The sequence below is a fragment of the Salmo trutta genome, chromosome 38 (assembly GCF_901001165.1).
Source record: "Salmo trutta chromosome 38, fSalTru1.1, whole genome shotgun sequence".
Classification (NCBI taxonomy): Eukaryota; Metazoa; Chordata; class Actinopteri; order Salmoniformes; family Salmonidae; genus Salmo; species Salmo trutta.
In genome coordinates this window covers 11,346,306-11,369,225 of record NC_042994.1, presented here as the reverse complement: position 1 = coordinate 11,369,225, position 22,920 = coordinate 11,346,306, and the positions used below count along the sequence as shown (strand labels likewise).

The 22,920-nt window shown below is 44.3% G+C and overlaps 1 protein-coding gene across 2 annotated transcripts in view; it reads right to left on the bottom strand.

Moving 5' to 3' along the window:
* Positions 1–202: 202 nt before the first annotated feature.
* LOC115178182 (netrin-1) overlaps positions 203–22,920 on the bottom strand; it is a 91,652-nt gene continuing 68,934 nt past the window's right edge. For both annotated transcript variants that reach the window (XM_029739244.1, XM_029739245.1), the window contains 2 exons: positions 5,628–5,702; positions 203–1,813 (listed from right to left, as the gene is read on the bottom strand). In XM_029739244.1, the coding sequence (XP_029595104.1) occupies positions 1,485–1,813; positions 5,628–5,702 (404 nt within the window). In that variant the 3' untranslated portion in view covers positions 203–1,484. The remainder of the gene's footprint in view (positions 1,814–5,627; positions 5,703–22,920) is intronic.

The window sequence follows — 22,920 nt, the reverse complement described above, 5'->3', positions numbered from 1 at the left end:
CCGGACAGCTGGTGAAACTGGGGAGGATTTCTGTCTGTAATAAAGCACTTCTGTGGTTAAAAAGTCAGTCTGAATGGCTCCCCAGTGGGTGGTCCTATGCCCTCCCAGGCCCACCCATGGCTGCGCCCCTGCCCAGTCATGTGAAATCCATAGATTAGGGCTTAATTCATTTATTTAAATTGACTTATTTCCTTATATTGTATTGTAACTCAGTAAAATCGTTAATTGTTGCATGTTGCACTTATGTTTGTTCAGTATAATTGAACCAAACATTAATAAAATATTAAAGCAAGTGATCCTAAATTGAAATCTGGTTATTATTGTTCTAATAGCAGGAGTCTTTGAAATCCCAGACATTTTGTATGCAGTCCGTCGTCTTCTTGGGAATCCAGCAAAAGTATTATTAAAAACACTAACCATGAAATTAGACAGCAGCACCAGTCAAAAAGAGAGTAAGGACACGGTGTCCATATTAGGACATCAACTCATCTGACGCTCTCCTACTATGGACGCCATGTATTTGACATAATAACCAGCCTTTTTGGAGACAGGTTGACATGCAGTTTGAAACTGTACAAGACTGTGTTAATCACCACAATTCACAATAAACATTCATTCATTTCAGATCATTCTGAATACTGAAACCGGACAAAGAAAAATGTGTAGATTAAAATAATATCCTTAATTAAGGTTAGTTAACAATGCTGGAGTCAAATATATTGTACACCTTTAAGAATGGACATTCATTTTCTTTCTTTCCATTTCACTGTCTGCATCTAGGGGCCAACATTCAATCAAATGTACAATATGTCACACCCGTGATATAATAAAGAACATAGCTAGTTACTGTGCGTTTTAGGTTACATACACATACGACCGGGTGAAGCGAAAGGCGACTTATTTGATAATACATGAAACGTGCATTTCCAAGGCGCAGAACCAATGTTATTTTATGGCACTTTTTGCTGCACTGCCAATAGGATAAACAATTTCAACAACAAAAAGTTGAAGTGAGGACGTTTGATGATGCAGGCTGGTTTGTCAGTGATATTATTAGCTAACCCTAAAAACGACAGAAAACAGAGCTTGTGATAATGCAGTGGCATGATTTGTGGTGTCTTCGCACCAGCACAAAATGCTCATAAAGTAGGGCTATGAAATATCAATATGAAAACACAAATAACATTATATATACTGGTAATAGGTGCAAACTTGGCAAATCCACAGAGACAAATCTCAAAGGAAAAAACCACGAAGCAATGACACCTGCAGCGTGAGCTCCTTCACAAAAGTCCACTCGAAAATACATTTGTCAATAATATTCTCTTCATGCTTCTACTCGAAAAAGTAGCGACAACGCACAGTCCCTTTCTGTCCTTCCTCAGTCTCCCTCGCTCTCCTCTCGTCCTTTTCCAACACCCACTCATCCTTTCTCCTGTCCCGTGTTCCAGTCCCTCGCTCCAGGCGTCGTCCGTCCTTTCTGCCTATGCCTTCTTGCACTTGCCTTTTTTCTCACGTTGCTGGAACTTCCTCAGCCGACGGGCCCATGTGTCTCTCCACTGGATGACCAGAGAGCCCTTATCGGCCACCACTCCAGACTGCCCTGGAGAATCCTCATTGTTACCCAGGAGCAGGTACTTCTTCCCGGTCTTGATCTTTGGACACTTGCACGCCACATCCTTGGCCCTGACCCACAGGAACTGGTCGCCGCGGCGGATGCGGCTCTCGCCCTGCTTGTAGACAGAGATGATGTTGACGGTGAACTTCCACCACTCGCCCGCCTTGTCCGCCTTCAGAATGTGCACCTGGACAGCTGGGGAGGGGGGAGAGAGAGAGAGACTATTTTGTTATGTCTTTGTGTCTGACTCAATTCTAGGATTAGAATTTCCTGCTCAAAGGGATACACAGTACAGTGCTGTTATTCTTATCTCTATCACTGGGGTTCGTGTCTGTATCACAGACTTCAATTAAAACCCCATCCATGTCCTCTTGGCACAGGAGAGCAACCCGGTCCTTATCGTCTGCTCCATTCCTGCTATCCTGACCTGCTGTGACCCTGCTCTTCTCTAGACCGACAAGCCATGATCCCAGCAACAGTTACTATGGCACCCTGGGACAATATAATTCAGTTGGACCGAGTCAGACATTTCCCATGGAATCCCTTTTCCTTCTTGCAAAAGCTTTGCCTAGACATCTCTCTCTCTCTGGCCATTCAGTATGACAGGAGGGAGGGAAAAGTGCTAGTGTATCTCCCACTACAGATGTAGGATCTTAATTTAATCACCCTGTTGCAGGTGAAGTTTCCTGCAACGTAAGACATGTAAAACTTGTAGCGTCTTTTGAGTTTTAAAAAGGTTTCTGTTTGTAATTTCCACTTTGTAATTTCAGACCTGATGTTCCCTTACGATACAAAAATATCCATTAATGATAATCCACATAATAATTTACATTTCCAGTTGCTGTAGGATTATTTTCCTACTGTAGGAGACAGGCTCATATTAAGATCCTACATCTGTAAGTCTAGTATGCTACACTGTGTCTAGTACCATCCAGCAGCCAAGAAGGGTATCAGACAGACAATGAAGCAGGCAGTACTGACGCCAGGTAGCCAGCTGAATCCTCTAGCTCTTAGTCCTCTGTGTCCACTGGTCCATGTGCGTCTCCAGTCAGTGCTACTGGCTCCACAGACTAGCACCATGAGACGCTGTGATCTCCACTGTCCAAGCGGCATTACGGGACACTAAAAACACCAGAACTGACAAAGCCTCAAGGGCAGGGTTCTGTTCTATTCTCTTAAAAAAAAAGAAGTGAGGTTGGCTTCTCCATTTGGTGCTGATTCTAGTGGAGTCATCAGCAACTACCTACTCAACCGGCCCCAGTGGATAGGAGACTGGACCTGTAACCTAACCAGACGCCCTTCAGAGACTTGTATCCTCCAAGGGAAATGCTGTCAAGACAAAGTCGTCCGGTAGCAGATCCAGCTCCACGTCCATTATAGATGTCAGGGGATTTGATTTGTGACGTGATTAAGAGGCAGGGATGGGCTGTGAGGAGATGGGTTTTTGGGGAGCGGCTCTGTGATAGTATGGTTCTTTACTGAGAGAATCAAGGAGAGAGAGCACCAACAGCTCTCAAAAGCAGCATAGATCACCTTAAAATGTAACAGCAGTCGTTAAACCAGGGGTCATTAGCTTAACCTCCTATACACACAAACTGACTATCACTGAGCGTGAATGTCATGGCTCTCTAAATGGCTCTAAATGAGACGTATCCTGCACTGCACTGCAGATTTTACGCCATGCATGGTAGATCACAGGGTTATCAAATAGGGCCCTGGTGTCCTTTTCTGCTAGCGTTAGCATTCCTGGTGTCTTTTACTGTTACTATTAGCATGGGCATTGGTTGAACTGGCTGTTGACCTGGTGGCGAACCCTATTGGTGCCCTCGGTCACCCTGTCCTTCCCTGGTGTCACCACTGGAAGGCGCTCTCTGTTTGTGTTTGCACAACAACACAGGGTGAAACCCTGAGAGACCAAACTGTAAATAACTCAACCTATTGTTAAGCCCTGTTCCACTGTCATTTCAGCCCTTTTGTATGGAAAATTTGCTGTATCCAAGCGCCCTGTGGTTCTCTATGGGGGTTGAGTGTGTCTGCATATTATCCAGCATAGGCCCAAGGCACAGCGAGACACTGCACTCCTAATGCTCTCCTCCACACCGGGACCCTCCAGTAAACCTTCCTGAAGTGTAAAGCGCGAGGCGAGTCTTTTCCCTGTACAGGACCAGTACAAAGCCCCCCTGAGGTATGGCGAGGCAGGGAGAAAGTGGATTAGACCCAGGCCTTGGCAGGGAGGCTGGACCCAGGGCGGGTTAGGGAGGGCAGCGTAGGGCTTGGGTAATATTGGAGACGGCCAGAGGGGGAAGCAGAGGAAATTGCCTGTAATTGGTCATTGAGGAGAACAGTAAGAGTAAAACAGTGGGGGTTCCCTTACTATAGCCTGTTCTGAAGCATAGGAGCGTGTACCCTAACCCCACTGTGGACCATTACACACACACACACACACACACACACACACACACACACACACACACACACACACACACACACACGTAGTCACAGCCTTCCCTGAGGCATGCTGGGGTGGTGTTGGGATCACTCATCAATACCAGCAGGTCCCCTCTACACAGCTCCTCCGGTGCATGCCAGACCTGCCCGCCTGTGAGAGACTAGGATGGGGGTAGAGGACACTACCTGTGTTGTTGAGCAGCGCTCTCAACACTGCTGAGTCTGAGTTACAGCATGATGTCTTGATGACATGCACCTGGGGTGCACCTGGGTAGGGTCCCACCTCACTCCCCATCTCCTCTCCCCTATGGGTCTTCAGTGGGCACTGACAAGCTCTGACTTATAGACAGACTTATTTTCAGTGTATAAGGGTAAGAGTTTGTACAGCTGAAGACCACAACACATCACTGGGCTTCCCCAGGACAGAGTGCGTCTCCCTACGGGGGTCTATTGACTCTTGGCGTGGGCCTGAGAGGTGAAACATGGCCCCGTTACACTCCATTAGAGGTGCATGTTCCAAATCCTCCACTGAGGGCTCCTAATGTCTGACTCACTGGAGACCCTAACTGCTACACCTCCTTCACACATGAGCTCTGCTGCTGGGGATCAATGATCCACAGAGCTTTTGTTTTTTACCACTCATTAAACCTGTTCGCCTACAAATGGCCACAAACTAGTTACTGTGGTGCAGAACTTTTCTTTATTCGCATATGCATGGCAAGCTTTTCAAATCAATTATTTTCTTTTTTACCAAACATCACACGCTAGAGTATTTTCACATCTATAATCGTCCATCTTTTTTTCAAGCAATTTCCTCTTAAAGAGCTGCAATGAGAAAGAATTTATGCCACTTTTTATTTGTGGCACAGGGGATTCCTCCTGACACCATGCCTGGATCTAACCCCTCAAAAACTCAGGAACAATGCCTGGGCTGCCATTCATTCAATCTGCCAAGGTATTTTCAGGCAGGATGCCCCTTCTTGGTTGACTGATTTAACAGACTGGCTTCAATCAGGTCAGGGTCAAACCTCCACAACCTTCACCAGGGTCTTAACCACCTAAAGCACCTTTTCAACCTTTCAACCTTTTCAATGGCCAGGGCAGCCGGATGGGATGGCCACAGGAATGCCTGTCTGAAAAGGCCCATCCCTTAAGTTCCCCTTAATGAGGACCTTTAGGCGCGCACCCCAACTGTCCGTCACACCGACTTTGCTTTATACATTATCCGCCTTGCCCTTAAATACCTGCTGGGCTGTCCATCATCCCGACACCCCCCTCCCCTTCGCACCCTCTCTATCCTCACACCCTAAGCTCTTCTCTCTGATGGCTTGTTCCCCCTCCTTTGTTTGATCCTTTGACTTTCTTTCTTGAAAAGCCGGAGTAAGCCGTGACTAGAATGCCCAGGAGCTGTAGGGTTGTCCTGGGGGGATGCTTGGTGCTGGGTGTTGTAAGTAAAGATGTAGCTAGCTGAGTTCCCTAGTCCACCAGGGCTCAGGAGGCATCGTGAGCTTCGACTGTAGGATTGTAGACTGTACTGTACAGAGGATTGAACTCAACTCACCGTAATCTTTCTTGCAGTATTTCTTCATGTTGATCTTCAGTTTGCCTTTTGACGCCTTGCAATAGGAGTCACAGTCTGCATGTAGGAGAGAGAGAAGATGCACACTAGGTTAAAACAACTAAAGAGGGAGCAACACAAACTGTGAAAAAAGACAAAAGTGAGACCACATCACATCTCCTTCAAGATTCCTTGCACTTACTCACGATACGCATCTGCCAGGTTCAATTGTGTCTTCCTCTAATAGGGCTTATGGTGCATTGAGAGGAGTGGTGGCCAATAGAAATGAGACCAGACAAAAAGGGTCCCGCTGCTGCAGGCGACCGCCCCGGCCCTGTCTGTCTGTGGCCTGCCCCCTGCCCCTATAGCTCTGATGGGAGGACCTCTGGATTGCTGCTTATTGTGCCACCAACCAGGCCACCGCTTCAGAAAACCACTCAAATTAACCCCCACAATCCCCACGCCGACCGCCGACCAACACCCCCCTGTCAAAGTGCCAGTTTGGGACTGATTAAGGCCTGTAGAGATGCTGCATCGCCTCCTGATAAATTGAAATAATTTCGCCTAAAATTATAGTACTCTTGGCTGAAAAATGCATGCCCATATACTACACCAGAGAGCATAATTTAGACGCAGAATCTCAATAGCTTCTAAAAAAAATTGCTGTGGATTAAATTATCACTGACAGTCAGGAAAGCATTCTCACCAAATATAGAACAGCTTGTTGTGTTGTGGCCATGGACATATAATCAATAGAAGGGTTTTAGAACCTCTAACACTGACAGTTTAACTATTAAACTCATGGGTACACGAGCAATGGATGCCAGTCCTGACTTAAATTGGAGCTGCCATCTATGGATTATATATCTATGGTTGGTTGCAGCTGTCAGTTTGCCTTTTTCCAAATACAATCGGGATAAAAACAAACAGTTTGGAAAGCAAATGCCTACTGCTGAAAAGAGAAGACTAATCTGTCTGGAGAAGCTTAAAAAAACTCAAAAGTTGAGCTATTTTGAGTGATTCTGAGCAAACAGCACTGTTTTTTAAAAGTAGCTCTCTCTTGAGATAGGCTATTGGGTCATCACCGGTGAGTAGCCTAGGCTTCATCATTGGGTAGTGCCACTGAAAAGTCTATTTAGTAACCTACTGTAGCCAAAATGTAAGGGATAAACACTGACAATCTGTACATTACCTTGGAAATAAAATGTTGGTTGCCAGTCGTTCGTTCGATTAGTTCGATATTTATGGACGAGACCCAGTTGTCCGTTCTATATGTTCCGTTGCCATGCTCGCTGACAACCTTCTTCTCCCTTTCTAGCTAGCAGTCACGACCTCTGCAGCCAGAATAACAGCAAAGTAGCCGCATTTGCGTTTGTTTAAGCTGTTTTCTATTGACATTCATTTGGATACATCCATTACGATTTTGCCTGGCATAGCGAGAAAAGTTTGCCTTCTCGTCAGGACACTCGACACTGTTCATTACGAGGACATAGCATTGCATATCAAACACTAGAATAGAGAGCTGGCTAAATACACTGAACAAAAACAAATGCAACATGCAACAATTTAAAAGATTTTGCTGAGTTACAGTTCATATAAGGAAATCAGTCAATTTAAATAAATTAGGCCCTAATCTATGGATTTCACATGACTGAGAATACAGATACCTTTAAAAAGATAAGGTATAGGGGCGTGGATCAGAAAACCAGTCAGTATCTGGTGTGACCACCATTTGCCTCATGCAGCGCGACACATCTCCTTCGCGTAGAGTTGATCAGGCTGTTGATTGTGGCCTGTTGTCCCTCTTCAATGGCTGTGTGAAGTTTCTGGATTGTTGGCGGGAACTGAAAAACGCTGTCGTACATGTTGATAGAGAGCACCCAAACATGTCCAATGGGTGACATGTCTGGTGAGTATGCAGGCCATGGAAGAACTGGGACATTTTCAGCTTCCAGGAATTGTGTACAGTTCCTTGCGACATGGGGCCGCGTATTATCATGCTGAAACATGAGGTGATGGCGGCAGATGAATGGCACAACAATAGGCCTCAGGATCTCGTCACGGTATCTCTGTGCATTCAAATTGCCATCGATAAAATGCAATTCTGTTCCTTAGCTTATGCCTGCCCATACCGTAACACCACCGTCACCATGGGGCACTCTGTTGACATCAGCAAACCACTCTCCCACACGACGCCATCTGCCCGATACAGTTGAAACTGTAATTCATCGGTGAAGAGCACACTTCTCCAGCGTGCCAGTGGCCATCGAAGGTGAGCATTTTTCCACTGAAGTCGGTTACGATGCCGAACTGCAGTCAGGTCAAGACCCTGGTGAAGATGACGAGCACACAAATGAGCTTCCCTTCTGACAGTTTGTGCAGAAATTCTTTGGTTGTGCAAACCCACAGTTTCATCAGTTGTCCAGGTGGCTGGTCTCAGATGATCCCGCAAGTGAAGAAGCCGGATGTGGAGGTCCTGTGCTGGCGTTGTTACGTGGTCTGCGCTTGTGATGCCGGTTGGACGTAATGCCAAATCCTCTAAAATGATGTTGGAGGCAGCTTATGGTAGAGAAATAAACATTTGATTCTCTGGTGGACATTCCTGCAGTCAGCATGCCAATTGCACACTCTCTCAAAACATGAGACATCTGTGGCATTGTGTTGTGTTACAAAACTGCTAATTTTAGAGTGGCCTTTTATTGTCCCCAGCACAAGGTGCACCTGTGTAATGATCATGATGTTTAATCAGCTTTTTGATATGCCACACCTGTCAGGTGGATGGATTAACTTGGCAAAGGAGAAATGCTCACTAACAGGGATTGTAAGGACAGACGCTGGGAGAGGAGAAGCAAGTACAGGGAGTTAATATTTAATAAGGAAACAGACAGGAAACAAAACACGAACAGAATCTTGATAAGGGACAAATAACAACATTAATGCTGACTCGGGAAAGAAACTGAGGAAGTGACAGATATAGGGGAGCTAATTAATAATGTGATGGAGTCCAGGTGAGTCCGATGAAGCGCTGATATGTGTAACGATGGTGACAGGTGTGCGTAATGATAAGCAGCCTGGCGACCTCGAGCGCCAGAGAGGGGGGGCGGAAGCAGGCGTGACAGGGATGTAAACAAATTTGTGCACACATTTTGAAAGAAATAAGCTTTAGTGCGTATATATATATTTATATATATATATCTATATATTTTTTTTCTATTTTTTTTTTCCCCTCCTAATAATGTACAATCTGTATATATATTCCTCCTAATATTGTAGAAATGTCTCTTCATTGGCCTGGGCTATTGTTTGCATTCAAGACCAGATCATTTTTATTGCTCTCAGTTTGACAGTGTTAGAGTAGCCACTCATTTTGGTCATTTCGGTGTGGTATTAAAAAAGATTCTGCTAATGTTTTCTATCATATAAATTACGTTTGGCAAAAAAAAATCCAAACCCATACAAAAAAAATCTCATGTGGAAATCCTCAAACACCTCTACTCAACGTATGCCACTATGCAAATACAATTAGCGATGCATCCAATGCTTTATTATATGTGTGTGTATATTATATATATACACACATACATAGACACAAGAGAAAGGAGTTGGCATACCCACAGGAAGATGTTTTGGTTTGGGGGTGCAACATTTTCTCTTGTCAACTCAACCACTATGTCCCTCCAAACCCCACTTTTCAGACCTATACACCCCCGAGGCCCCCACCAACTTACCCCAACTCCCATTCCTTTTCAACTCGCCCCCCAAACCCACCCTAAGAGACCCCCCCAGGGCCGTGTCAAGCTTTGGCATTTATTGCAATAGGGGAACCTAGGGGTGGTGGTCCCAGTGATGGGTGGGAGGAGGGGAGGTAGGGGGTCATAGCCACGACAAAGAGAGGTCAGGAAGGAAATTAGCCGTTAGCCAAAGCCCTTTCTGGTGTCCGCTCCTTCACGGTGAACAAATGAATACCTGACACAGCAAGGGCCCGGCCATGGGCCTCATTTATAACCGTTGCGTAAATTTCAGACTAAATATCTGTATGTACATATTCTTTTCAGAAATTGCACGTCTAAAAAAATGTATATTTATAAACTTGGCGCACGCCATACATATGCATGTTTCCCGTTATAAATCAGCCCATCGTAAAACTGCGTGTGAGAACGTGCATTATAACTCCGCCTGGAAACGCCCTGCATTCACCTTTTATGGTTACAATAAACTCATTTATTTACTGTACAATCTGGAACTATTAGAATTAGGCCACGGCCGTTTCAAAAATAAATGTTATCAAATGTTTTATGGAGGTGTTGCCAAAATGTTTTCATCTTTTGCAGTAATTTATTCTGTATTTGGCAAATGATTGTGACAGTTTCTGAAAGAAAAAAACGATTGAAAATGTATTTGGGCCTGTCAGCAGAAGTTTGAATTCAACAATATTTTGCATTGACTTTTTCCCCAAACTGTCGTGAATTCTCTAACATTGTCTAGGGTACCATTTAAAAAAAAATGTTTTTACAGTAGGCTACTGTATATGCATACTTCAATGTAAAAGATCAACTGTCTGTTCACCTGTGAAATTCGACTGTATGTTATAATCTGCGCTGCCTATGGGACCACATCGGCTACAGCAAAACTAAAAATACACTGCCTTCGGAAAGTATTCAGACCCGTTAACTTTTTTGTTGTTATAGTAAAATGGATTAAATACAAAAAAATCGTAAGCAATCTACACACAATAACCCCATAATGACAAAGCGAAAACAGGTTTTTAGAAATGTTAGCAAATGTATTAAAAATAGAAAACAGAAATACCTTATTTACATAAGTATTCAGCCCCTTTGCTATGAGACTCGAAATTTAGCTCAGGCGCATCTTGTTTCCATTGATCAACCTTGATATGTTTCTATAACTTGATTGGAGTCCACCTGTGGGAAATTCAATTGATTGGACATGATTTGGTAAGGCACACACCTGTCTATATAAGGTCCCACAGTTGACAGTGCATGTCAGAACAAAAACCAAGCCATGAGGGTCGAAGGAATTGTCCGCACAGATCTGGGGAAGGGTACCACAATATTTCTGCAGCATTGAAGGTCCCCAAGAACACAGTGGCCTCCATCATTCTTAAATGGAAAATGTTTGGAACCACCAAGACTCTTCCTAGAGCTGGCCGCCCGGCCAAACTGAGCAATCGGAGGAGAAGGGCCTTGGTCAGGGAGGTGACCAAGAACCCGATGGTCACTGACAGAGCTCTAGAGTTCCTCTGTGGAGATGGAAGAAACTTCCAGAAGGACAACCATCTCTGCAGCACTCCACCAATCAGGCCTTTATGGTAGTGGCCAGACGGAAGCCACTCCTCAGTAAAAGGCACATGACAGCCCGCTTGGAGTTTGCCAAAAGGCACCTAAAGACTCTCAGACCATGAGAAACCAAGATTGAACTCTTTGGCCTGAATGCCAATCGTCACTTCTGGAGGAAACCTGGCACAATCCCTACGGTGAAGCATGGTGGTGGCAGCATCATGCTGTGGGGATGTTTTTCAGCAGCAGGGACTGGGAGACTAGTCAGGATTGAGGCAAAGATGAACGAAGCAAAGTACAGAGAGATCCTTGACGAGAACCTGCTCCAGAGTGCCCAGGACCTCAGACTGGGGCAAAGGTTCACCTTCCAACAGGTCAACGACCCTAAGCACACAGCCAAGACAACGCAGGAGTGGCTTCGGGACAGTCTCTGAAAGTCCTTGTGTGCCCCAGCCAGAGCCCGGACTTGAACCCGATCGAACATCTCTGGAGAGACCTGAAAATAGCTGTGCAGCAACGCTCCCCATCCAACCTGACAGAGCTTGAGAAGATCTGCAAAGAAGAATGGGAGAAACTCCCCAAATACAGGTGTGCCAAGCTTGTAACGTCATACCCAAGAAGACTCGATGCTGTAATCGCTGCCAAAGGTGCTTCAACAAAGTACTGAGTAAAGGGTCTGAATACTTATGTAAATGTGATATTTCAGTTTTTAAAGTTTTATAAATTAGCAAAAGGTGTTTTTGCTTTGTCATTATGGGGTATTGTGTGCAGATTGATGAGGGGGAAAAACTATGTAATACATTTTAGAATAAGGCTGTAACATAACAACATGTTTAAAAAGTCAAAGCCTGTCTATTTAGGCTAGGTACTGTACAGTATGTATAGAGCCATGTCATCATCGAATGCTCTGCCACCAGAGGTTACTCAGGCAAAAAGCAAGTTTAGCTTAAAAAAACTGATTATCTATTTAGGCTACTAGGCCCAATTAAATGAGAGATGCATCGTTATTTGTTGTATGGCTACTTCGGCTACTTTGTATGGCTACTTCGGGAAAATGAACCGATCATGGCTAGAAAATAGGAGGAATTTATTCTGCAGCGGTTATGAACATAAAATAAACAGGAAATAGATTCCTAAAGTGCCTAAAGAAAGTATTCACACCCCTTGAATTTGTTCACATTTTGTTGTGTTACTGCCTGAATTTAAAATTGATTTAATTTATATTCTATGTCACTGGCCTACACGCAATGCCTCAATGTCAAAGTGGAATTGGGTTTTTAGAAATGTTTACAAATTAATAAAAAATGAAAAGCTGAAATGTCTTGAGTCAATAAGTATTCAATTCCTTTGTTATGGCAAGCCTACATAAGTTCAGGAGTAAAAATGTGATTAACAAGTCACATAATAAGTTGCACAGACTCACTCTGTCCAATAATAATGTTTAACATTATTTTTGAATGACTACCTCAACTTTGTACCCCACACATACAATTACAAGGTCCCTTAGTCGAATAGTACATTTCATACATAGATTCAACCACAAAGACCAGGGAGGTTTTCCAATGCCTTGCAAAGAAGGGCGCGCATTGGTAGATGAGTAAACAAATAAAATAAACAGACATTGAATATACCTTTGAGCATGGTGAAGTTATTAATTACACTTTAGATGGTCTATCAATACACCAAGTCACTACAAAGATACAGGATTTCACCATGACTTCAAAACAGCTACAAAGTTTAATGGCTGTGATAGGAGAAAACGGAGGATATAGTTACTCCACAATACTAATCTAAATAACAGAGTGAAAAGAAGGAAGCCTGTAGAGAATACAAATATTACAAAACATGCATCCTGTATGCAACAAGTCACAAAAGTAATACTACAAAAAATGTGGCAATGAAATTCACTTTTTGTCCTGAATACAAATCGTTATGTTTGGGGCATTTCCAACACATCACTGAGAACCACTCTTCATATTTTCAAGCATGGAGGTTGCTGCATCATGTTATGGGTATGCTTGTTATCGGCAAGGAGTTTTTTTTAGGATTAAAAGAAACTAAATAGAGCTAAGCACAGGCAAAATCCTAACGGAATACCTGGTTCAGTCTGCTTTCCAACAGACACAGGGAGACAAATTCCCCTTTCAGAATGACAATAAAATAAAACAGTTGCTTAACAAGACGACATTGAATGTTCCTGAGTGGCCTAGTTACAGTTTTGACTTTAATCGGCTTGAAAATCTATTGTCAAGACTTAAAAATGTCTGTCTAGCAATGATCAACAACCAACTTGGCATTTAAAAAAAAAAATAATAGGCAAATATTCTACAAGCCAGGTGTGCAAATCTCTTACCCAGAAAGTCTCACAGCTGTAATCACTGCCAAAGGTGATTCTAACATGTATTGACTCAGGAGTGTGAATACTTATGTAATTTACTTATTTCTTTATTTAATTTAATACATTTGCAAAAAAACTCTAAAAACATGTTTTCACTTTAATCATGGTGTATTGTGTGTAGATGGTTGATTTTTTTATTTATTTAATCCATTTTGAATTCAGGCTTTAACACAACAAATGTGGAATAAGTCAAGGGGTATGACTACTTTCTGGTACTGTATGTCAAATTATTTTAGATTCCAAAAAGTAAAATACATTGATTTTCACTCTTCTCACTCATGGCAAATGGCAGCATGTTGTTGTTATTTTTTCCAGTTTTCTTGTGGTGGTTTTGGGGAGAAATGATGTCATATCATATCCCCGATTTTGCACTCAATACTTGCATGTTTGCAATACAATACTTCAACCGCTAGAAAAGTTTGTTGCGTTTTTATAAATGGCAACTTTTGCGGGAAAATGGGTGCACGCATTTTAGGGGTATATTTTATATGTACACAACATTTATAAATGAGGCCCCTGAACTGTACTGTGCTGGCTCAGATATTTAGTTTATTCCACCACAGTTTCAGCAACTAGCCAGCCTAGTACTGCATCAGTCCAGCCTAGTACTGCTTGCTTTAACTCGGTTTGGTTAGGTAATGTGAAAAGGGTACAGGTTTGTGATGAATTACTGGGACTTTAAGTGTATATCCACACAGCCCACTTCTCTGAGTTAACCTTGACAGAAAAGGTACCATGGCTTTCCTGATTGCCCCACGCTGCGCTGTCACACAGCCAGTCACCTTCAGTAAAGAGTGTATGACGCGAGGCCAAACATAGAAATTAAAATCATTTGTTCCCCTTTATTCACTCCACATGTTTCTTCTTTCCCTCTCTAACTGACACACATTGGATCCAGAGTACTGTATCGGCACAGTTCCTTCTAAACTCTCCTCTGAAAAAGTTTTAATAGTGCTATCTTTTCACAAAGTAAGAGATGAGGGAGTGAGAGGGAAGGATGAGTAGAGGAGGGGGTAGGAGGAAGGATAAGACCTTTCAGCCAGCCTGAATATGAACAAACTTCATTGTTGTGACCAGGTCCTTGCTCCATGCCTGCCTTACACTTCCCTTTATATTCTGGGTGAATGAGGTTGCCTGGGTAACGCTGAAACGAGGAAAAATGCACCCAAAGTAGAGGAGGGCGGGAGAGTGGCTATTGGTGTGGGGGGCCACTAGAAGAGGACGAAGCTGGTTGGCGGGGTGAGGGGTTTCAAGTAAACCCAAAATCGTCTCAGCTGATGGGGTTCGAGAAGGTAGTTGTGAGGGGAAAGAAATGGCACAGTAGATGAAATTGAGGAGTCTATACTAGGCAGAGCGGCGCCTGATTTCCATGTAAATGATGACCCGGGTCTGTGGAAAAGGCTGCTTTTGTTTTCCCATAAACCCCCTTGATGGCATCATGATACTTTCCTTTGATAGCTCTCGTTGGCCATTAGTGTACTCCTGAGACGAGCACCCCCAGATCCCCATACAGGACCAGGCAGTCCCCCACCGCGAGGACAAATGTACCCTTTGTGTGGGACACTCTAGTCAGGGGAAGTGGAATTAGTCCAGGGGCGCTGAGCTCTATGTACCTCCCCTCTGCGCCTCCTCTCTCCATCTCCTCTCTCCATCTCCTCTCTACGCTCTCTTACTGGGAGGTGTAGTTCCCTTTGTTTCTCAGTTGTTTGAGCGAGGAAGGAGAAACGCTGAGAGATGCTCCTTTGCCGCCTGGATGTGTCAGTGCTTCTTTAGCAGTGGGAGAGATTGATTGACACCCTCTACACAGGAGTTTACAGTCTTTTAAGTCCTAGGCACATTTTTCAGACTTTTATCTATGTGGATAAAAGTAGAGCAAAGACCTAGACAGGACCCAGTGACAGGGACCTGCTTAGCTGGAACAAAGAGGTGTAAATAGGGGCATGGGGGAGGCCTTTCTCCTCCCTACGTCTTTCTTCTCCCTGAACAAGACTGATTGAGAAACAAATTGTGGCAAATAAAGCATGTAATTAGATTATAGCCACAGTGGCTGGGCTGTTGGAACCATAGCAGTAAGGCTGGACCCTGTCCAAAGAGAGGGCGTTTTCTTCATTGTTTTCTTTCTTTGTTTGTTTCTTCATTTCTTTCTTCTCTCTGGCCGTGTCCAGTGTTGTAGTACTTGAGACCCGTCTCGAGACCAAATATTGAGTGTCTCGGTCTGGTCTCTGTGTAAGGAAAAACAAACTGTTCTTGTGAAATATGAACACAGAACATTTTGAACTCTTATCGTGGCGATATGACACAATTACAGTCATGGTATTGAATTGGACTTTAGCATTTGTCTGGTCTAGGTCTTGACTCGGTCTCGCCCCCCTCCAGCCTCGGACTCGATTTGCTCCGGTCTTGGTCTTGAATCGGTCTCACTTTAGGTGGTCTCGAACACAACACTGGCCGTGTCCAAATACCCATAACAGTAGGCATTTTTGGTATTTTTGGTATGTGAAAATAGGTTTTTATAGTATGTTTAAAAAAAATAGTATGCTTTAAATGTCCTGTCATACTCGGTTCGGCTTTTCATCTGCTACAATTTCGCTGCAGACTATTGAGGAAGAGGATTATCTTTTCAGACCCAGGCGTGTTTGACAGCAGCTGATAGTGAGACATGCTGCACCATAATGATAGAATGGCAGGAAAGGGTGCAGTTGCACATCTGATGATGTATTCTCAGTACGGATGAGTCTAGTATGCTGATATTTGTTGCTTATTGAATACATTTTTACTAAACAGTACGTTCTAAATAGTATGTGGTATGGTTAGGACACAGCATGCAGTTTTAGTAAATAGTAGGCAAGACAGATTTCGGACACTGCCTCTCTCTCTCTTTCATTCATTCTATCATCCTGAAGTAAGGGAAAAGTTGTGTTTTCGATCCCAGTGAGCGACAGAGCTGGGAAACAACAGAGGGCGAAAGCGTCTAATTATGATTCATGACATGATGGTTTTGTGGGTTGTTTGTTTTGGGCGGCATGTTCTGTGGAACCAATCTGAAAACAAGAGTGTGGTCATCCCTCCTACTGCAAATGAGTTTCAGTGGAGTCAGCGGGCAATGATGCTGGCTCCATCCCAACATGCAGACAACAGACGAGAGTGAGAGAGGCTGATGCCAATGTGTTCATGTTGTGAGAGCCAGGCTGAGATTGCCAAGCCATAAATCATATTGTGAGTTTAGCATCGATGATGATGATGACACGCTGATACAATGCTATTACAATGCTATTTTCTCCCCGTTCTCTTTCTCTCCCGCACTCTCGGGTCACTATTTCTCTCTCTCCTCTCTCTCATATTAAACTCGGAGCAGGTAATAAAATCCCATGACAGAACACTAAAGCCCAGTGAGGCAGCAGAGACTATTAACAGGGTGTGCAGCGTGGACCCAGAGAGAGACTCATGTCCCAAATATCCAGGGAGGGTCTCACCGCAAATCCTGAACCCTTCCAGCCATCATTTTCATCATCATCATTGTGGCCCATATCCTGGATCATGTTCATAAGTGCACACCGTCCCAAAACGTTTTGTAACCGAAAACGAACGCTTCTCATTTGATGACTTTCGACAGTAACTCCCCGTTTTATAACAGTTCTGACTGTTTTCTTCCATTTCGTGCCTAATGAATACCACCCTGGTTGTGGTCCCTGGTTGATATCATGGTGGGCAGTTCAGCTGTTATAATCTCCTCCACATTCCGTTGCTCTACAGACATCTCTGTCAGGCGACGACCAAGGGGGAGTGACTACTCACTATCCGTGTGCTAACCGCACAATATGTGTTTTGTCTGGGCCTTGCCTTCCGAGGTATTCGCCATGCATTCCACCCCTCCATGTGCTCCGGGAGGTGGGGAACCCAGAACACGTCGCTGGAGACAAATGAATACCCCCCCGCCCCCCACTTCCCTCAACCGAGTCCGATGGGGTTGAGGTAGGGGGGAGGCACCTGCTGCACAGCTGTCCAGCCTCGCCTATAATCAGCCCACCCCAAGCATGCCGGTTCCTATTAATTTCCTTTAGTCCTACCTTACAAACCAAAGTAGTAATAATGTCATGACTCATCACTTAAAGTCTCTCTATCTAGATAAAACAATGTATATATCTGCATATCTCTCTCTATCTCCCTCTACTGAACAAAAATATAAACGCAACAGTGTTGGTTTCATGAGCTGAAATAAAAGATTTCAGAAATGTTTCATACGCACAAAAAGCTTATCTGTCTCAAATTGGGTGCACAAATTTCTTTACATCCCTGTTAGTGAGAATTTCTCCTTTGCCAAGATATTCCATCCACCTAACAGGTGTGGCATATCAAGAAGCTGATTAAGCAGCATGATCATTACACAGGTGCACCTTGTGCTGGGTACAATAAAAGGCCACTCTAAAATAAAAGGCCACTCAGTTTTGTCACACAACACAATGCCACAGATGTCTCAAGTTTTGAGGGAGCGTGCAATTGGCATGCTGAGTGCAGGAATGTCCACCAGAGCTGTTGCCAGAGAATTTAATGTTCATTTCTCTACCATAAGCTGCCTCCAACGTAATTTTAGAGAATTTGGTAATACTTCCAACTGGCCTCATAACTGCAGACCACATGTAACATTCGGCTTCTTCACCTGCGGCATCGTCTGAGATTTTATCGATGGCAATTTGAATGCACAGAGATGAGATCCTAAGGCCCATTGACGTACCATTCATCCGCCGCCATCACCTCGTGTTTCAGCATGATAATGCACAGCCCCATGTCGCAAGGGTCTGTACACAATTCCTTAAAGCTGTAAATGTCCCAGTTCTTCCATGGCCTGCATACTCACCAGACATGTCACCCATTGACCATGTTTGGGGTGCTCTGGATCGACGTGTACGACAATATATTACAGTTTACGGCAATATCCAGCAACTTCACACAGCCGTTGAAGAGGAGTGGGACAACAATCGACAGATCACCATAAACAGCCTGGTGAACTCTATGAGAAGGAGATGTGTGGTGCTGCATGAGGTAAATGGTGGTCACACCAGATACTGACTGGTTTTCTGATCCATGCCCCTACCTTTTCTTTAAGGTGTCTGTGACCAACAAATGCATATCTGTATTCCCAGTCATGTGAAATCCATAGATTAGGGCCCAATGAATTTATTTCAATTCACTGATTTTGTTATATGAACTGTAACTCAGTAAAATCTTTGAAATTGTTACATGTTATATATTTTTTCAGTGTATACATATGCTTCACTAACGACATAGGCACTCGTTTGGGGGACTGGTGGTGAGGTAGCCCTGATAGGAACAACCACATCTGTCACCAATCATGTATTGGATGAGATCCCATTTGTCCACGTACCAAGCCATCCAGTGGCTCAGTCCAGACCCAGTAATGTATGCAACTATGCATCCTCTGGTTTGGAAGCCTGGGTGGTCCCGCCGGACCTCTGTCCGTCTACCCAGGAATCTGATGTGACCGATACAATCTGTCAGTCAAAGAGCCCCACTTTGCAATCTGCTTGATTTCAACATCTCCCATTTCTATAGAATGTTCATAGTATGTCGCCCCATTCAAGTTGTATGTACAGGAATTCCCCCAGGTGATTACGTTATACAGAGTTACGTGGTCAGTATCATTATACGTTTCCTCTATAATGATGTTTACATTGGTCCGATGACACAGGTTAGTCAATAGGATTATAATTGGAGCTCTTTAGCCCTTATTCTGCAAGAACACCTACGCCTTAATGCTCAATCAAATGCAGAGAACCAGGGACGACTGAACTAGCGAGAACTACGGCAAATTATCAAGCGATGTCGAAAATCAAGAGTTCTTGACCAGTCAGTGATTCACTTATGTGGCCTTTTGAAAACCTCTGTGTTCACTGTTCAGGATACAACAATTGAGAACCCACAGTTTGTTTAGTTCGGCCAGGGAAAAACAGCTCATTTTCTTCCCTCACTCAACCACAAACACGCTCCATAAGGGAAAGTAATGTGTTCACACCAACGATGACAGACCGTGCCACAAAACCAAACTCCCACATCACCCCCTTAGTGTTATTAAGAGAAAAAAGCATGGAACAGAGGAAAAGAAGAGAGGAGAACAGAAGAGGAGAGTCTACCTTTAAACCTACCTAGACAAGATGGAAAGAGAGAAGCAGGAGGAACCAACTTGAAATACTACCCATGAGGGGAAAAGGAATGGCACCGGAGGGACATGGCTGCCGTTTTACGGGCTCCTGACCAATTGTGCTATTTTATGTGTTTTTTTTACATAGTTTGTAACTTATTTTGTACATAATGTTGATGCTACTGTCTCTTATGACCTAAAAGAGCTTCTGGGTATCAGAACAGCAATTACACACCTCAAACTGCACAAATATGTTGTGTTTAATGAGCCTGATGTGAAGGATATTATGTTGCTCCCAGACAAGGGCCAAATCCCCGTCATTCGCATGAAGAAAATAAGGAAATACAGGGGGCGCAGATCGGGTTGCCTTGTGAGAATACATCGGTGAGTAGGTAACCCGCCTTTACCATCCGTTCTATTCGCCAAAATGCAATCACTGGAGAATAAACTGGATGAGCTCTGTTTGAAACTATCCTACCAATGGGATATTACAAACGGTAATATCTTATGTTTCACCGAGTCATGGCTGAACGATGACATGGATAATATACAGTTGGTTGGGTTTTCCATGCATCAGCATGACAGAACAGCTTTGTCCGGTAAGACGAGGGGTGGGGGTGTGTGTCTATTTGTCAATAACAGCTGGTGCGCGATGTCTAATATTAAGGTAGTCTTGAGGTATTGCTCGCCAGAGGTAGAGTACCTCATGATAAGCTGTAGACGAAACTATATTTTTTGTGGCTGTCATTTACCACCACAAACCGAACATGGCACAAAGACCACACTCAACGAGCTGTATAAGGCCATAAGCAAACAAGAAAATTCTCATTCAGAAGCGGCACTCCTAGTGGCCAGGGACTTTAATGCAGGCAAACTTAAATCCATTTTACCTCATTTCTACCAGCATGTCACATGTGCAACCAGAGGAAATAAACTTTAGACCACCTTCACTCCACACACAGAGACGTGTGCAAAGCTCTCCCCGCCCTCCATTTGGCAAATCTGAACATAATTCTATCCTTCTGATTCCTGCTTACAAGCAAAAAACTAAAGCAGGAAGAACCAGTGACTCGCTCAATACGGATGACACGGATGCTACACTACAGGAATGTTTTGCTAGCACAGACTGGAATATGTTCCGAGATTCATCCAATGGCATTGAGGAGTATACCACCTCAGTCACTGGCTTCATCAATAAGTGCATCGACGACGACGTCCCCACAGTGACCGTACGTACATATCCCAACCAGAAGCCATGGATTATAGGCAACATCTGCACCGAGATAAAGGCTAGAGCTGCAGCTTTCAAGGAGCGGGACACTAATCCAGATGCATTATAAGAAATCCCGCTATGCCCTCAGACGAACCATCAAACAGGCAAAGCGTCAATACAGGACTAAGATTGAATCCTACTACACTGGCTCTGATGCTCGTCAGATGTGGCGGGGCTTCCAAACTATTACAGACTACAGAGGGAAAACCCAGACATGAGCTGCCCAGTGACGCGAGCCTACCAGATGGGCTAAATGCCTTTTTATGCTCGCTTCGAGGCAAGCAACACTGAAGCATGCATGAGAGCACCGGCTGTTCCGGACGACTGTGTGATCACGCTCTCTGTAGCCGATGTGAGCAAGACCTTTAAACAGATCACCAGATGGATTACCAGGACGTGTACTCAGAGCATGCGTGGACCAACTGTCAAGTGTCTTCACTGACATTTTCAACCTCTCTCTGACAGAGTCTTTAATACCTACATTTCAAGCAGACCACCGTAGTCCCTGTGCCCAAGAAAGCGAAGGTAACCTGCCTAAATGACTACCGCCCCGTAGCACTCATGTCGGCAGCCATGAAGTGCTTTGAAAAGCTGATCATGGCGCACATCAACACCATCATCCCAGAAACCATAGACCCACTCCAATTCGCATACCGCCCTAACAGATCCACATATGACGCACTCTCAATCGCACTCCACACTGCCCTTTCCCACCTGGACAAAAGGAACACCTATATCAGAATGCTGTTCATTAACTACAGCTCAGCATTCAACACCATAGTGCCCACAAAGCTCATCACTGAGCTAAGGACCCTGGGACTAAACATCTCCCTTTGCAACTGGATCCTGGACTTCCTGAGGGGCGGCCCCCAGGTGGTAAGGGTAGGCAACAACAAATCTGCCACACTGATCCTCAACATGTGGGCCCCCCAGGGGTGCGTACCTCTCCCTCAACGTGACCAAGACAAAGGAGATGATCGTGGACTACAGGAAAAGGATGGCAGAACACGCCCCCATTTACATCGACGGGGCTGAAGTGGAGCGGGTCGAGAGTTTCAAGTTCCTTGGTGTCAACTTTGCCAACAAACTATCATGGTCCAAATACACCAACAAACTCGTGAAGAGGGCACGAGAATGCGTTTTCCCTCTCAGGAGACTGAAAAGATGGGTCCCTAGATCGTCAAAAAGTTCTACAGCTGCACCATCGTGACCATCTTGACTGGTTGCATCACCACCTGGTATGGCAACTGCTCGGCATCCGACCATAAGGCGCTACAGAGGGTAGTCCGTATGGCCCAGTACATCACTGGGGCCAAGCTTCCTGCCTTCCAGGACCTATATACTAGGCGGTGTCCGAGGAAGGCCCAAAAAATTGTCAAAGACTCCAGTGTCATAGACTGTTCTCTCTGCTACCGCATGGCAAGCGGTACCGGAGCGCAAAGTCTAGGACCAAAAGGCTCCTTAACAGCTTCTACCCCCAAGCCATAAGACTGCTGAACAATTAATCAAATGGACACCCGGACTGCTGCTACTCACTGTTTATTATCTATGCATAATCCCTTTACCTCGATTAACCTGTATCCCCGCACATTGACTTGGTACCGGTACCCTCTGTATATAGCTTTATTATTGTTATTTTATTGTGTTACATTTTTACTTTAGTTTTATTTAGTCAATATTTTCTTAACTCTCTTTTCTTAACTGTATTGTTGGTTAAGGGCTTGTAAGTAAGCATTTCACAGTAAGGTCAACACCTGTTGTATTGATTTGGTGATATTACAAAAAAAAGCATGAAACAGGGAGAGAAGAGAAGAGGAGTGATGGAAAGAGGAAAAAAAAGGGATTTACTCTCCGACACCAGCAGTACCCTCACTTCCCTGTCAATCTGATCTGTCAGAGCAGCAGTAGAGAAATGAGAACAGCTGCCAGGTGTTCTCGCACGCTACGATTCCTCTCGCTGTCTGAGAGAGGAACACCACTATGACTACACTTTTCCACAAGCTAGGGGCAAGGGATGAGTATGTGGCCTGCGTTGCCCCCTGACAGGTTCTTGCGTTGACTAACTCGTGACAAATCTTCATTGTCATCTTTGCTCATTTGTAATGTGGTTCTTTACATTCTTTCCTGAATAGTTTATATCACATACCATGTCTCTGGCTTAATATTCAAGT